Source organism: Chironomus tepperi, unplaced genomic scaffold (assembly GCF_022539635.2).
Source record: "Chironomus tepperi strain 1889 unplaced genomic scaffold, CSIRO-AGI_Ctep_v1 contig_196, whole genome shotgun sequence".
NCBI lineage: Eukaryota > Metazoa > Arthropoda > Insecta > Diptera > Chironomidae > Chironomus > Chironomus tepperi.
In genome coordinates, this window is record NW_027226318.1 from 2,415,611 (window position 1) to 2,434,167 (window position 18,557).

The 18,557-nt window shown below is 31.8% G+C and overlaps 1 protein-coding gene across 1 annotated transcript; it reads right to left on the reverse strand.

Annotated features, from left to right (window-relative positions):
• Positions 1-1,507: 1,507 nt before the first annotated feature.
• Positions 1,508-18,428, reverse strand: LOC139089945 (uncharacterized). The gene is given in 15 exon segments (XM_070639602.1): positions 1,508-2,056; positions 3,288-3,379; positions 3,488-3,532; positions 4,651-4,824; positions 4,905-4,935; positions 5,003-5,101; positions 5,195-5,281; positions 8,729-8,851; positions 8,918-9,047; positions 9,898-10,323; positions 10,379-10,624; positions 11,647-11,763; positions 14,373-14,464; positions 14,575-15,052; positions 18,077-18,428. Coding segments are annotated over 14 exon segments (1,836 nt in total). The 5' UTR covers positions 14,608-15,052; positions 18,077-18,428; the 3' UTR covers positions 1,508-1,915.
• Between the last annotated feature and the right edge of the window lie 129 nt (positions 18,429-18,557).

Consider the following 18,557-nt stretch of genomic DNA (forward strand, 5'->3'; position numbering starts at 1 on the left):
ACAATCACAAGTATTTTTAGATACACACTTAAATTATAATTCGCAAAGCAAACGTGATGATGTAAATTTTCTAGTGTCTGATTGTTATCGAAAAGATTGAAATTTTCAACATGTTTGTAATTATTTGTGCCTATGTTTGACAACAATTTTAATGATCTGTAGTATAAATAAATAAGGTATTATTCACTTCTGTAAGTTTCTAGTGAACAATAAATTTTTGTGCAGCATGTGTGCAGTCTTATTTTCATAACAGCAAAGTTTCTTTGTATTAAGTGGCATTAAAGCCTGAGTGCCATGAGACAATGAAAGCAACAATGTTTTCAGGTATGCATTTTGAAGGTCAACATTTACAGATGTAGCCAAGAGGGTTGATGTAGATCCTGATCGCACTCCATCGATAAACTGTTGCTACAAATGACTGTAAGTTGATTTATTGCAGGTTTTTGAGATTAATAAGGAAAAGAAAGCACACGTACATTAGTCCGAAATTTGATCAAAATGATGTGGATAGCTTCTTCAAAAAATATCTCAAAGCTCATAAAAGTTTGTCCTTTTTAAGCTGAAAAAAATATTTAGTCACGTTTCCGGTGATTATGTGTGCCTGCAAGGTAAGTTGTTAATATTTGATGTTTTTTTATGAAAATTCATTTTTCTTCCAGCCTCGATTCATGTCTCATCATTTATTTGTATTCATTATAAGCTTCTGAAAATATATCCCTAACATGCAAAGAGACCGCTTTTAGGTACCGTAGTGGTATTGTTGTAGCATGAAAACAACATGTTTGCCTGTTAGGTATACCCAATCGGCACACATTCAAGTGTAACTACTACAGCTTCAAAACAGAGTTATACTAAGAGTCAACCATCAATTGAGGAAATTGGTCACTTTGTCAATTAGCTTCCAGTTGACTCTACAACATTTCAATGAGTTCCGATCATCTAAGCTTCTTCTTCCTTACTAACACATGACCAACAATGTACATTATAATGACAGCTTAATGTAGCCACTAGGATGCTGATAAATCATTGTATTGACGACAACACGTGATGGTATTCTGACGGCAACATGACAGCTGATTTTGGTCAATTTTTATGGCTAAAATTGAAATTTGGTACTTTATGCTATTCAAAATGCAGTGACCTTAGTATCTTTAAGTCGCATTAATTTGCTTCCGAGTATGCTGCAAGTAATATTATTTTTTAAATCGCCGTTGAAAATAATTCTCATGAAAAAATGCATTATAGTGTCCTAGAAGCTCCATGACTTTAAAAGAGCCAGCATAACGTCCAATTAATAAACAGAGAGTTCGTAGAAACCAGATGAAACAGCCAACAGCAGAGTCTGATAGAAAGCCTTTTATTATATCATAAGCTCTACATTGGGAACCGATTATAAATTAAAAGGCAGCCACAAATATTAAGCATGAATTTTTAACAAATAAAATAAAACTTTTATTAGGTATTTCCATCACAATCATTTGCCACTGTTTTTATTTTCCATGTTTCAAGTTTTTAGACACAAAATGTTCTCCAATGATCAATATCAATCAATTTATAATTGGAATTGCCACCGCACATCACCTATAAAATTTGAATGATAAGCAATTTTCGATATGCAATGGCTCCTATAGTATACAATTTTTTTGAATTTTTTTTATTCCTACTATAAAGCACATATAAAAAATAATTTATTAAAAAGTATTTCCTAAAACTCATTGTAAATTTATTTCGTGGATATTTCAGTAAACTACTTCGAATTAACAGCAATCATTCCATTCAGCAATAACACCAGATTACACATTGAATTTCGGATCCATTTCTAGTTTTTTTTCGTCATGGAAAAGTCGAATCCAGTTCAAACTGTCAAAATGTAGTAATCAGACGACATTGATAACTTCAATGTTCTTAAGGTTAACTAGACTCCAATCATTTGAAAAAATTCGGGTTCATATGCAGCTGATGAGAGTATATCGTCGATATCAAGCGGTGATAAACTTCTAGATGATGGAAGTTGTTCATGACCCAGAAGCCAAAATGTTTCCATGTCTCCTTTACCCTATTTAGAAAATAGTAAATGAGGAATAAATGAAAGTAGTTCAGGACTGTATTTCTAAAGCAGTGGAGGGCAATCTGTGTGCTGTGGCAAAGTATCATGGCCATCAGCCACAAAGTGTGCTTTTCAAACTATACAGCCAATAATCGTATGTCCCAAATTGTCAAAACAAAGCTTTCGATAGAGAAAGGATTGGCAACTGTCAATAAAGCGTTACAACTAGCCTCAGGCGACATCTGTAGAAATTCATCAATTACAATTAATCACTACAGCCAGGAAAATAAGGAAGTAAGGCTAAGTAATTAGTTACACCATTACAGTAGACTTTTTATTGCTTTTTAAGTTGTTTAAACCAGACACAATCGATGATGATGTAATCATGCTAATAATACGATAATATAAAAAAGTTGCAGCATTTATTTTGTCACCTAGCTAAACCAAAAATATATTTTGTGATCTTTCATTTATGCAATACAATGTCGTAACTTTAAAATTGTCTTTGATTAATAAGACTGTTGCTTGCTAATTCTTTGGCTGCTATTTATTTTGGTTTCACAATTTATTTTTAATCCTTTAAAAATTAAAAACGTTTCTTGGAAGACTTATTCCTTAGAGTTAAATTAAAACCGTTAACAACAACGTGAAGTCATGCTGTGCACTCATATTTTTAAATATGATGTAAAGAAATATATTATGGAATTTTCATTTTTTCTTATGGGTCGTTAGCTTTTGACATGGTTTTGACTTTTACAGATAACTTTTGCTATAACGGTCATTTGAGATTTGAATAAAATTCATTGTGCATAGTTGAAACCCCTTTTCATACAAAAGTTCAATCTGTTTTTGAACTTCGAAGAATAAACATCTAATTTATTGGTAAATCCTTTTAAATCAAGGTTCTAGGAACTAAGTGAAGCTGATTGTAATTGGATTGAGTGACACTCGATAGCCACTTACTGGAATTGTGGACAAAGCCTGCAGACAAATGTCTGAATATCCTAATTACCAAGAAATCACCAAAAAATTCGATAGCAATGCTGGAATTTCCGATAAATAAATAATTTGAGTAAATTTCATGACCTTTAAGAAGTCATCAAGAAAGCTTTATATGGTGCGGTTTTGAATGGCCTCTTGAGAGACTTATTTATAGCTTTTTTAATTGAAATGTCCAGCAAAAAATATCTTTTGACATTTTGGAAGTGACTTTATTTGCCATGCAAAATAAAAAATTTACCTTTATTTCTATTGATCCTCTTTTCTCTAATATAAATCCACCATGATGATCCAATAGCTCCTTTGTTGTTGCTGACACGTGAATCTTCATTGCTGTACATAAATAAAAAATATAGAAAAAAAGCAGTCATCTAACATTTCCGATAATTCAATAAAACAAATGCTGTACTTGTTCTAGTCAATTTATTTTCATCATCCTACCTTCCCCACGATTTTCCATTCTGGATGCAACATTTATTGTGTCGCCTAGATGGGAAATAAAAAAATCAGAAAAAAAAGAGTTGCATTGATTTTCATGAATGAATGCCGTTTTTGTACTCGAATTGCTTTGTAGTTATTGGATAAGGCTAAATTGATTATTGTTAAAGTTTTCATTACTATTCTTGGCAGTTCAATATACTATGCCTGACATTTTGAGCTAGATGCACGTCATATCAAATACAATATATTGATTCTTCAATATGCAAGGCATGAACTTATTCAAAATCGGCATACTGCTATTTTTAAATTTAAAATATAGACATTTCAAGACCAAAGTAATTCAAACTGTGCTTATTGATGTGTTTACAATATAATCCTGGCAAGGGTTCACGTAGAAATAGCTCGGAACAGATTTGAAGAATGCTTGAGAACGTGTTTTTACTGTCGGCGAACTTCCTTTACATTTCCAAAGTTGAAAAGCATTCCAGACAAAATCTTTTGAAAGAATCTCTTCAGTGTGACTGTAAATCCTTTAAAAGGCTTGAAGTAGACGATTGAAGACTTCTGAAGAACCAATTAAAGTTTTCATCATTTGATGTTCATATTGATCAATAACATATTTAATTCTCATAGCTACAAGCTACTGCAGGCAATGACAAGGTCGCGGTCACGAAGAATTAAGCATTGTCATTCATCCGATGCGACTGTGTTCTACAAGTGTAAATAACATTTTGTCGACATTATGGAGCCACTAAAGATTTGTAAGTAAAATTTAGTGCCTGATTAATAGTGTCTAGAATGTTTGTCTATCCTTTAGTATTTTCCTAAAAAAATTGTCGCTTTTCCAGCATCTCTGAGTCACGTTATTGCCTTAATATTGATTTTTAATTAATCTATAAATATCTCAATAAAGTCAGCAATTGATTGTTCATCCGAATTTCTTCAAATTACAAAGCATTTTGAATGAAAAGCCCCAAATGCATTCAAACACATTTTTTCGACCACAATCAATAATGCAAAAATATTTTAATTTTATAGCAAATCAACCATAGCAAAATGACCTCAGCCATCATGTCCATTCCGTAATTATAAAAATATTTTCAATATAATTTTTCGTTGGAAGTATGAAAAACTAGGGTAATTTAATACTTAATTATACATACCGAATAAGCAATATCGTGGCATACTCGTACCCACAACACCCGCAACACATGGTCCCGAATTAACTCCAACTCTTATTCGTAGCTTCTCAAATGGACGATGTGGTATGTAAAAACTCGATACGCTTGTTATTAAATCTAGAGACATAAATGCAATCTCAGAGGCATGCTTGTGACCTATTAAATTTTTCACCAAAACCAGAAAAACAACACAATAAGAATTGGAAAATTGTACAAAAATATATTTACATGCATACCAGGTGCTTTCTTTGGCAAGCCACTAACAACCTGTTGGGAAAATGGCAATTTTTAATGAAGGCTTTTAACCTCAACATTCAATTTTACATTCGCTTACCATATATGCATCACCAATTGTTTCAACTTTATAAACATCATATTTTTGTATCCGAATGTCAAACAGTCGATACAGTTGATTCAACAACGAAACAACTTCCTGTAAACATCAAAGAATAATCATCATGCATAAGGCATACAGGTATTCTGCCTTTATTGTGGAAGAAAATTGAAAATATTTTAAAATTGTTACCATTGGTGATGAGTTTGATGAAATAGAAGTAAAACCAACGATATCGCTGAAAAATATCGTGACACTCTCATAGCTCTCAGCAACAACCTACATTTGCACAATTCGGTAATGAATACAAAATATCATTAAAATTGAATCCCTTTGTTATTGATGTTCAATTAATTTATAAAAATTTATAACTTTGTACAGCGGTCATTCACTCATGACGTACAGCATATTTTTGGAGGCAAAAGCTGTGTGTCAACTTTGTATCTCCATTAGTTGTGACTGAGTAATGATATTTTTAATAGACGACATTGCCGAAAAGCACATGGCTTTGAAAAAGTCGGAAAATCGAGTCTCCAGCCAATCTAGCGTGGTGCTGAATTCTGTCGTATTTTACTCAAAGTTAGAGTAACACCCGCCTGAAGACATGATTTTACGTCATGTGCTTTTCGGAATTTATAAATGACTTCAAAGGAAATGTCTATAAATACATCTATTGACGCAATACTTTGTATGACAAATTTGAATCGTCCGACAGTTCCATAAAGCTTAAATTTGATTATATTTGACTTCTCTACACTACCAATATCCCAAAAAACTTATTTCATACATTTTCTCTCATCACACTAAGATGCTAACCGTCGTCTGAATATCTAATCAGATAGCCTGTCCTAGTTACATCTTCGATTTTCAATTTTAGTTTATTGGCAAATTTGCATCCGGTTAAATAAAGGAAAGCTGCAATGTGTATTGAGGAACAAACAAATTTGAAAGGTTCTTTGACCTTTTTAACTCAGCTTTTAATGAAAATCTCAACAGATTTATATTGTCGATTAGAAAGTTTTTAATTGTTTCTAATTGACATTTTTCGTAGTAGGCGTTTAATGGCGAGGATTGAAAGAGTTTTAAACTTATGATTTTCTAAGGCTTTCATTGTTCTTTTTAAGAAGAAAAAGCTTTTTTAGTAAGTTACGATTCATTGACTATGTAAGTATGAGTTCATGATGTTCAATGATTAAATTCTTGGAATTCGACAAAATCCGACCCACGCTTGAATCACGCTAGCCTACGGATACTTATTTTTACGTTGTGTGTCTTTAATGGTTGTAAATCGTCGCAAATTATCTTAGGAAATTGAACAAAATTTATCAATAAATTTAGAAGTTTTCCAAGAATGCTCTAACCCTCTCGTGCGGCAATCCAAGAAAGCTGTGCTAAAGTTCTTCTATGGAACTTTTAAAAACTAAAAGATAAAGACCAAATGGAAGCGACATGAATTGGCAGTCTTGAAACCGCTGTGTCTGAGCCTTCTTCACTTGTGTCGATCGGACTCTTCACCTCCTTTTATTCATTGCATGATCAATTTAACAAATTCTAGTTTTTTTGTTTTTCAAATTCATTAGAATTTTTTGTTACTGACGAATTTATTTAATATGGCAACAATCATCACAATTTCTTGAAGATTCTTTGTGCATGAAAAAGAATTCAGAAAAACAAAATAATTGCTTTTTGCTAGAGTTTAGAAAAGAAGAAAAACTTTTAAAATTCAAAACAAATGTTTATATTGTCAATAACTTAAGTTAAACAATTTGAATGGACAAAGTTTGAGGTGAAATGTTTAACAGGTGATTTACTGTCAGGGGCGTATTCAGGGAATGGGGGTTAAGAGTCAAACTCAATTCTATTACGTTTTTGTACAAAATTCTTTAATTTCCTAAGGTGTTTTGAGAAAATAAGCTATAAACTGCTTATTAACAAATTTCTGGCTACGCCTCTGCCTTAAACTTTGATCTCAAAACTTCGGATACAGTTGATGCTAAGCAACTTAATCAGAATTATTTTAAATTCAATTTTTTATGCTAAATTATGGTAAAACCCTTTTTTAATGTAATATAAAGTCTGGCCAAAACATTTTCTTATTGCTTCCATTGGGAATTGACAAAGAAAAAGTAATTTTATCAGAGTAAGAACTTCCATACTTATTGATTCAAGGTTTAGGCATCGACATTACTATAGATACCTATAATCATTTTTAAATGTTAAAGATAAACTTAAAAAGCGATTAGATTATAGTTGATGTTGATAAAACAAATTTCCAACAAAATCACAGCACTATCTTGGAAAACATTTCTCAAAATGTATGTCAAGTGCTATGGCAACCAATAAAATTTTGTTTGTTAAACTTCAATTTTTTAACTTAATTAAAGTAAAATAAATTTTATCTGAATTTATTCAAACAATAATTTCATTTATTTTCTTTGGCAGCATTCCATGCACACGACATGTAGGAACAATTTGATTTTTTCAAAGAATCATGTCAATTATTTTTGAAATAAATATTAAATTTCAGCTGCATGCGGGGTTAATTTGTTAAAAATTGATTCTACCTATATGGATGTTCAGCACAACTGATCTAGTCATTTGGTCTACCCTTCTGCATTTCTTGCGGTTTGGAGTTTCTAGCTAATGATGACACTTTTGTCAGCTTATGTAAAAAAATCTTTAATTTCTCTAAATCAAAAATAATCCTTGCAGCAATCCTTCTAAGAAAAAGCTCAAAATATACATTTTTTTCCCAGCAGCTATTTTTAGCTATTTCCAATTAAGAACCAATCACGCTAGATTGTTCCAATTTTCGAAAATCAAGACCTTCAATATTTCATAGATTTTTTCTGTTGTATGCATCTCAGATTTTCTTGTATTGATTTCATGTTATTTAACAATCAGTTACATGACATGGATAATTTATAAAATTTATATCTTACATAAAGTTCGAATCATAAGACATTGCAATTGTAACAATCATTTTGGGTGACTCATATGTGAACAATTGATCCAGGAATATGCGTTGCAATCACTTGCTTGTTCACGATCAATTCTTGAATATGAATGAATATAATCACGAGCATTTGTCATTCTGTCGGTCTGTGCCCCGCCCATCATTTAAGATCTCAAGTTGAGATTTTCCAATGTTTAGGTCAGTGGCAGGTAGCTTATTTTTCATGTCAAACTTGATGGTAAGTGTCGACAGAAACTGCACACGGCATTCGGTTAATGGCAATTCCAAAAACTATAAGCTGCACAGTAGTGTGTCGTGGCACACAGATTGCTATCCACTGGTTTAGGTAATTCATGACCTGAATTATAGGTATGGTTATAGAATCCTAAGCCTTTACCTTCTTAATCCCCATAGAAACTCAATTTTGCGGAGTGTTTAAAACCTGCCCAACATGTTTGACGGGACTGTACCCTAGTCAGAATATATTAATCAACATTAGTAAAACTTCATAGTTGATTGTGAATATTTTACGATATTAATAATCAGAATTTTAATTAAAGAATCAAATGAAGCTTTCTACATGCCAACGAGAGAAAAAAAATCTTTTATGTCAATAGATTCCTTTGAAAGAAATGAGATTCATTCCCCTTTCTTGTGTTGATCTTTATGAGAATCATATTTCCATCATTTTGAAATTTCAAACCCAAAAATAATAAAATATTTATCGAAATAAAAAATGAACAAATTTATGATAATGAGTATTGCATTACCTGCCGTTGTAGCTTCAATTGTCGTATAACAGTCGATGGCAACATCTGCCTTAGTAATCTATCTGACTTGTTCTTTTCATTTTTTAACTGATGAGTTCTTTCAACTAAGACATTCGCAAAATTCTACATAAATCAATGATATAAAATGCAATTAGAGGCACAGAAAGGATTGGAACTTAGCATACATACTTGGATTGTCGTTGTTGCATTTTTAACTAGTATGATTATGATAGGACTTAAAAATATTACTAACAGTAGTAGAACTAACGATGTAGTTTTAACGAATTTCGCATCACTCATATCCAATTCCAGTGTTATACTTTAAGGATATAAAAACAGAAAAATTCAATATACATAATTACTAATTGTGTGCCTGAACGATTCGTAATGTGTCTACAAATGAATACCTTCTGCATAGGGTCAGAAATATTAAGTACGAATTATCTGGTTGAGGTAAGGAAAGGTTTTTTTTTTATATCATTGAATTAAATCACTAATAGTTTGCAGCATACTTAAATTATACAAATTTTTAAAATACATCCTTTAGTGGAATTCACTAAGATTATTAATATTCCATTAGCTGTTCAGATTAGCTGTTATAATAAATTAGAGCTCAACAATGTGGATTCTCCAAACATCAGCACTCAACCCCAGATTAAGCCTATATCTGAACCACTGCCTTGTGGGCCCCATCAGCCTGCAAACTATGATTTTGAGCTGCAACTAGAAAACATTTGATTCAAAAAACTACAAATTAGCCTGCCGAGTCACGATCTTATAATTATTCAGGTACCGAACATCACCGAGCCACTTCATTCAAAACAATAAACTAGTAACTTAACATAATATCGTTGCAGCATCTGATTAATTGAATTTTTGTAAAATAATTAAAGTATATCCTTTAAAAAAAATATTAGAACTGACCAGGTGCTTAATCAAAAATTCAAACAAATTTCCAGGAATTTCTAGGTTATAAGGCAGTGGTGGACAACCTTTTATTTTTCACGGCACACCTTGGTGACAAGCTTCGATCGAAAACACACATGAATTTGGAGGTACACTGGAGTGTGCCGCGTCACACAGGTTGCCCACCACTGTTATAAGGTATGATAGGATGAATGGACATCTACATCTTGGATGGCTGACTAATCTAATGACAAAGTCCTTACCTAATTTCATTTCTAATTTCTTGTTGCGAAGCTCTAATTTGTGGCAATACAATTTCATCCATAAAGTGAAGATATACCAAGCCATATTTCTTATCCACGGTCATGTTATCAGAAATAATGCCCTGCCTGACATCATTCGAAAGATCAACATATTTTGTCGCATTCGAGATTGTAGATAAATGTATATGAAAAATTTTATTATACCATTTGATCAGATCTGCTTCAATTTGTGGATCGAAAACAGCATCACGTTGGAGGAAATGCTTTGCTGATATTAAATGCTCATATGACAATGAATGAGTTCTTATGAATTCACGATAGTCATATGGATGAAAATATCCTGTTAAAAGAAAACTACCGCCGAGTATAGCAGATATGCTGATGTGTTCCAACGCTTCTATTAAATTCTTATATGCGATAATTTGTCTGTAATTAGGTAAATCATAGATAACAATTTTAGTGAATATGATATACAATTTACCTCCATACTGGCTTTGCTACTGAAAGCCCAATTCTTTGCGATAAACGCTTAATTAAATGCTCATTTAGGAGATTGTACCAATAAATATATTCAGTTATCTGATGTCTATCCAAATTCGAATAATTTCCTCTATTGTCATAAAGTGGAATTTGAGTTGTGTTGCTAGTTTTATGGTAAATGCTATTGACGTTAATTAAAATTCTACAAACGATTCATACTTACTGTAATATGCTGTTCCGAGATACGCTTTATAAAAGAGATGATCAAAGTATGAAAAAAAAGGATTTAGTACATTTGTAATATAGTCAAAATATCTAGGGATTTGGTCTACCATTGGGACATTGACAGATATACTTAAAAAATGTTTAATGATTGGAAGTTGGAAACATTTAGATTTTTTGTTGATATTTTAAGTTTGTTACCTAAGGCAATAATCATAATTATAGATTATAATTTGATGATGTTTACCTCCTATCTGAATCGTTGAACTGTTTCAAATCACATTTTTCGATTACCAAATAGCAATAATTCTACATAATTTAGTGAAATATGTTAAGCTATATCTTCTAAATTTATCTTAGATTTTCGTGGATGTTTTGCTTGGAAACATAATTTATAGTTATAAACTTAATGACACTTGAACGACACTAATAATTTGTTGTGACTGACTAAAATTAAACTGTTTGAGGGAGGCACGAGGGAGTTCAAAAGGACAATATTCCTACAGCTTCTTAAGCTTATTGGGTGGTACACTTATAAAGTTCATCAAAAATTAAGATTCTCAGTGTTGTCTAAACTGTATGGCGCGGTGCACACTAGTGTGTAGACAACACTGCTCTAAATGATGGATGTCATAAGTGAAAGCTCCTTACTTATCTATACGACAATTTGGAAATCTAATCGAGATGTTAGAAATGAAATTTACCCTCAAGTGCAGGTCTCAATTTTCAGTTAAGACATTTGGTGCCTAAATCAAAGGTGGCTTAGTATCTTCTTAGGCAGTGGTTCTAAAACATTTCAGCAGAGAACACTCTGAGATTAGAATTCATAGGAATGCTACATCATGTTCAGTGTTTCGCCAAAAGGTTTAAGACCACATACCTTTAATTAATTCGCGTAGCGTACTCTAACAAGTACTAGGACTAAATCAAAGGTACTTTAATCATGAAGATTTCGTAAAGTTAATAAATCAAACTGTAAAGTTATTTAATATGTCTCGGATTCGATATTTAAATGCACAAATGATGAGATAACATGATAAAAATTACCTTAAATTTGATAAAATTGATTCCTTGATATTTTCTCCATATTCAGCCACCCATGAACTGTTTGACATTTGCTCTAATGTAAATTCTGTTGTATCAAATGCTCTCTCCATTTCCGTTCTGATTATATGCAAATTTATAAAGGAAATGACATTTTTTAGTTCATCAACAAATATTTCTTGGAAATTTTTTAGTAATGAACATTTTTGTTCAACAAGGTTTGATCTTTGTTGCTGAATGTTTTCAACTTGAATGTGCAACTTGTGTGCAATAAAGTCTTTTGCATGATTTAATAATATATTATCAAACGATTCAAATTATATCTCAGAACATTATATCAAATATTTACTAAGCAATATGAAATTTGTATCTTATACACAAATTTGATACGGTTAAATTAAAGCAAAGCGACTTGAAAATCTACTCGAACGTCAACAAACCCGATCTGCAGAGCTATTGAAGTGATAAAACAACAATTGTTATTTATTCTTCCTAACAAAGATGATGTTTATGCTTCGAAGTTCAAAAACAAACTAAATATCTATTTGAAGGGGACAAAAACTATGAAAGGGGAGAAACAACTTAAAAGTTGAAAATATAATTTGAATTTCTAACGACAGTTGGCTTATTTTCACCATTTGAAGCCCTATTTTTCAAAGTAATTGCAACTTAATCACACATCCTTGACGATGCATTAGCAACAACACTCCCAACTATGTTGATCGGAAATGAATATTCTTAAAACTCGTTTAAGTGCTTGAAGAAAAAAATTAATATCATATTCACAAGAATTTTCAAAGTGAATCGTTCATCTACTCCTATTATTCAACATCTTATTCGTGACAATACTAAAAATCATCGTTGTCAGCTTTCAATAAGAGTACGTACAAAATGGAACGAAAGTCAAAATGAATGTGCATCAGAAAAATACACTGATTCTTCTACATACATTTCAATACAAAATAAAACTACAAAAAATTTCACGTCTTCAAATGATTTCGATGCGAATATTCATAAGAAACAATTTTGTTTATGGGGGTCGTTCATATGTTAGGTTCCGTTTTTGGAAAAAGATCTACGATTCTGTAACATCTTAAACCTTTGGTGGACAACCTAATTTGGCGCCACAAATTTTTGGAAATGCTATGAACCATATGCCTTGTAGGGTTTCGGTCGGAGCTTATCACCAAGATGTAGACGTAATAAGTGAACAGTCCCCTTATGTATATGCACATTTCATTCAAAAGCTTTTCATGTCAAAAGAATCATTTTATGAAATATCTAATTTTTCGAGTAGGTATTCCATCGAGTATAAATATTCGGAATTTAAGCTTTTCATTTGGAACAAAAAAGAAGGTTGAATTTATATTTTTATTTTCTTTTTATCAGTCTCGAAACAATCGACGTGACCCTCAACTTCACAGACGTCATTGATATTCTTAAAGAGAGAATAAATACTCGCTGAATATTAGAATATTCAAGCCTAAGGATAGAATTTATGATATTTCATAACTTCACGTTCAGTTATGAATGAAATGTAAAGCGGTGATAAATAATTTGTTTTTGTCCTCATCAAACAGGAACTGGTTGGCATAAATATAAGTGACATAAAAGATGACTTTTTGTCAACATGACGTAAGCATCTGGATAAGACTTTAGAATGTTCTCAATTTTAAAAAGTTATGTGTAGGCAAAATGGTCTGTCAATAATCAGACAACTTTTGAGGGTTGCTTCTCAAAATATCAAGTCCAAGTTAAGACATTAATCTGTTTTGCACAATTCTTTCGATTGATTAGGATTGATAAAGCATCGATTGAAAAGTTCCTGCACGGAAACTAACCAGCAGTTTTTAATTAAGTTCAAAAATCAAAACATCAAGAAATACGCAAAGCTCATGGCATCAGATGGATATAATGGTATCAGTCTACGGCATTTCATGGTTCTAGACATGATTTTTTGATTTTTGACGTTCATTCTTTAAAGCAGTGCTGTCTAAACTTTTTTATGCCTTGGCACATCTTGCTATGTACAAATCACACAAGACATGCGTTTTATGTTACTTCCAAACATTTTCGGAAGTATGCCAAAGCAGACAGTTTTGACAACACTGCTCTACAGTGACGTAGCAAGGATTTATAGTACTTCGGGGTCGCATCCTTCATCGTATCCTTACCATTGAATTTACACTTCATGAATACTCATTCAGATGATGATTATAATTTTTTCATGGATAAAATTGATTTTTGAGGAATTCTTTTATGCCATTGCCAGCACAGCACCTTCATGATTTCACTACCGTGATATCATAGGGAAATAAAAAATTCATGCTTGCTCTTGTCCAAACATTTCCCTTTTAAATTTATTTCTTTTGTATTCGGGGATTTATTTTTCATAAAAATAATGCAAGCATGAATAAGGAAACAGTGTGTGCCAACAGCAAATTGTTTGCTAGACTTGAAGTTTCTAATTGCTCAGCATGAATCTCAAAACTTCATATTCAGATGCTGTTGTTTTAAGTTTTTTTAAGAATCTACAATTATTTTAAGGCAGTGGTGGGCAGCTTAATTCACACTTTGGGAGTTAACCTCGATCATGGCGTGTCATGACTAGCAGGTTGCCCACCACTGTTCTAAGGTCAACGACTCCTTAATAATAAGATTATGTAACTTAATAATTAAGTCTTGCCAACACAATTATTACAAAGAAAAGAGTTTCATGGAATACTTGCCTGTTTTCATTCGTAAGAAGGTAAAATATTGAAGCTGAACGCTCTTGTTGAATTGCCGTAAGCAGCTTGGATACGTTCACCGTTAAGGAAATCTTGAAGGGATAATAACAATGCACAGAAGAAGAAGAAAAAGGTTCAAAATTCAAATAAATAAAGGAAATTAGAATTCAAGTCAGAAATAATAATTTCAAAGCTTACTTACCTGTTGATATATATGTCGGGACTCCTCATACATGTGAATTTGTTGTATAAAAATTGAAAGATTTTGTATGAACAATGCCAGAATGGGAATGAATGGAAAACAAATCATTTGTAACAGATAAATCCGCCTATACATCATAGATCTAGCATTAATTGACAGGCAAAAAAATAAATTTGATGACACTTTTTCAGTCTCTGTATCAGATTCGTTTGAAGGCTTTGAAACTGATATTGTCGGTGAAGCCCTTTTAAATGTTGACATTTTCATAATTATTGTGCTTGTTGTATTTTCCGATTTATATCAAAAAAATGTTATTCGCTCGGTTAATTTATTTATATTTTTCATTAAATTATAGCAATCATGTTCACACGATTCATTCATTTAATTTTCTAGAATCTGCTGATAATATTGAATTCCGATATGTGTTGTTCATGTACGTCCGTAAATAAATTTATAATTTCTTCATTGTTAGCAGCATCTGTTTTGCAGGAGGAGATAACTTATTGGTCATTATCATAAATACGTATGAATTATTCAAGAATAAATGCTTGAACATTGTCCAACTGTCACAAAATTCTTTTTTAAAAAGTATGAGACTGAATACTTTAACTGTAATAAATTGTCTATTAATTCCTTAATGGTTTTTTATGTCTTGCATGGAAATTTAATTTCTTAAATACTACTTGATAAAAGCTTTCGAGTTAGTTATGTCCTCATTCGACTCAGTCTCGATTCCTTTGCCAAATATAATATTTTACGCTATAGCACAAACGTTTTATTTACTTGAGGAATTAAAGTGTTTTCCCAACTGTTTTCAAGCGGCACATTGACATATTATTGATAGGAAAGTCACGAATTCTTCAAAACTGACTCTAATTTGCTATGCATTAAATCTATAATTGATCACGCATATTCTTATGTCCCGCAGTAGAATTTTTCATAAAAAACATATGATAGGAATCATAAAGTTTAGAAGATACTGCTTTGGCTATGTCTATAGAGTCCTTGAGTAAGCCTAACATGTACTCTCTTATGTACACTATCGCAAAATTAGAGAATGAGCTGCTTTATATGCTAAGGATGTTTTAGATTATTTTAGAGATATTTCATAGCTGACAGGGTGACCATTTGGTGCTCTTTTATGCAGATCCTACGCTATTTGAATATTTATTCTCAATAGTAGGAAGTGTCTGCATCGAAGGATGAAACAGTTATGAGGCTATGAATGCTTAGCGACTACTTGTGGAAGCTTTTCTGATATTTTTTGCTTTAAGGAGTCGTTCACTTATTTCGCTTGCTTTATAGGAGGAAGGGAGTCTAAGAAACGTAATAAGTGAACAACCTCTAATGCTGCTGGATCTTTTTAAAGGTAAAGTCAGAAGTTAGCTGGATCTCCACGCGGAAATTAAATAATCCAGATTCTCTGAAGATTTTCATAATAAAAATCTAGTCACTCGACTCATACACAATTTTGAAGCATGCAGAGCAACCCAAAATGAATTTTAAAGGATAGTTGAAGCTTTTGTCCACAATCATTTAATTTGTGGATGAAAATTAGGGCAAAAAATGTGTGTTTTGTTAGATATATATTAATTCAATGCCGACTGCACATCAAATGTCTTTAAAATAAGATCCAAATCTTTTCGAATATAAAGCTTAAAGCTTCTTGTTTTGAAGAGAATTTTTGCAAAGGATTTATTCTCAAACCTGACGTCTTTCTCATATTTTTTCCATATTATTTATTCATGCTCATTTCAACAATAATCTCCACAAGACACATTTCAGTAAAATGTATGAATATAATCTAGGGTTTTTAATTCAATCTCCGTAATCAGTTTTACTGAACAGAACTAGCTGAATATTCAAAGTTCTCAAATTATTGAAACTGTCCCCGACTATCATTTAACTATAAACTTCATGCTGATAACGAGTTGAGATAGATTATGAATGAAAAGTAATGAGATTATTGACCCTTGTAATATCCAGCATTTTAATTAATGATCTTAGCATGAATGTATGAGGAAAAATTTATATCCATCCAGTTTTATGCAAAACCTTCTTTAGTTTCTATGGGCAAACAATTTTCTTGTGTCTTTTAATTTCCCCCATGCAGTGCGTTCAATTCTCAATCATAATTGCATAGTAAATTACTATTTTTTTGGATTCGCAGAGGAAGAAAACAATTGAAAAAATTTAAATTAAAAGCTTTGCATCAAAAAAATTTTGTTTTACTGACGCCAGATCTCAAAATTACTATTTTTATCACAACCACTGATTCATCTCACCTTGAAACTTTATATATTTTTAATAGTTCATCTATTTAAAATGCTTTTCACATAGCTTCAATTAATTTCGACAATCAAACCTCCTAGATTAAAATATATTCTGTCAATATTCAGCTGATGTGAATATAATTGGAGGCATGTTGCTGCATGATGCTGTTTTTGTGTCACTGTCACAAGAACACTTTATGCTTTTGCATTAAAAAAAGATTTATTTTTTTAAATTAAATTTTTGAAGCTTTTAAGTTTCAAATTGAGTGAATCCAATATATTTTATTAGGTCCAAAGGAGTGCTTCCCGGTTCAATAACAATGAAATATTCAAAGCAGTTAACAACAACTGTTTCACACAAATCGACGTTCACCAATTTTTCATGTAATATTTTCTCTCTCACTCTCTCTTCAACAGCTTACAAATAAAGACAGCTTGATAGTTTAATGGTTGTCACATGTAGCGTGATGTGAGTCTATTAAAATGCAGCGCGATGTGCTGTGTAGCAAAAAAATTGCATACTATTTGAAGAATAAGTTTGTTCGATAAAATTTAAAGTTTTTTTTTTTTGTGTGCAATTCTGATTGCTGGAAGTCTTTTATGAAATGTTAAGGCTTTAGTGCAGTGGTGGACAACCTTTTTGTTTTTCGCAGCATGCTTAGATTGTAAGCCTCGCATATGTCATACTGTCCATGGCAAATTCGAACAGCAGTAGGGTGCCGCGACACACAGGTTGCTCACCATTGCTTTATAGTTATGAAAACCTTGCGATGCAAAAAATCTCTGAATTGAAAGTTTGTTCTTTGACAATTAACTGGCGTCATTAAAATATCTTGAAGATTTACGGAGAATCCCCACTTTTTGCAAGGAAGGCTTCATCGAGGGAAGTAATTTCCATTCTTTTTTTGTGTAATAGAAATTCAATAAAGTATTCCTTTGGGGATCAAAAACTTAGAGTCTTTCTTCTTTTTTAATTCCCAGAAAAATGGAACTAATTACAGTCATTCTTTAAGGTTCTTAATTCTGTTGACATCATTAGTCCAATAAATTTGTGCTTTATTTTGGGATGAATAGGAAAATTTTTTCAGACGAAAGAAAAAAGATTTTCGCGGAAAATTTGCTCAATTTTTTTTTTCACTGCCAAAACTTTTTCAGTTAATTCCTGAAAAACATTTTTGTTTTCTCTCAAAAATTATCTCACATTGTGTTTGAGTTTTATAAATTCGTACTTTTGTAAATATTTTCTATTGTATGAAACTTTCTCTTATCCGTTCAAGCATTTATCCTTTAGCACTTCGCAGCTATTCCTTAGAAATTCCGATTTATTTGTGCATTAAAATTCACAGTTATTTTCAATAAAAAATTCACAAAACTGTTAATCCATTAAAATTTGTTCTACACAACACTTCCTTCCGGCTTCTTCTTCTTCTTCTTCAACTCCTTTCAATATGACACTTGGATGTGAACTAAGCATCCTTCACAGTTCTGTATCCTTTATATACTGATATCATCCATCCATCCATTTTCAATATAGAACTTGAACTTTTTATGCAATATTTCAATACTTTTGTTTGTTTTTGTGAGTAAGAAGCGCCACTATAGTATAAACACATCAACGTCGCTAGACGGTAAGTTACAAAATGATTAATAAACAAGTAAAAATGAAATGTATTTTTTCCTGCTGTGTGTCTCAACAACGAAACATTTCCT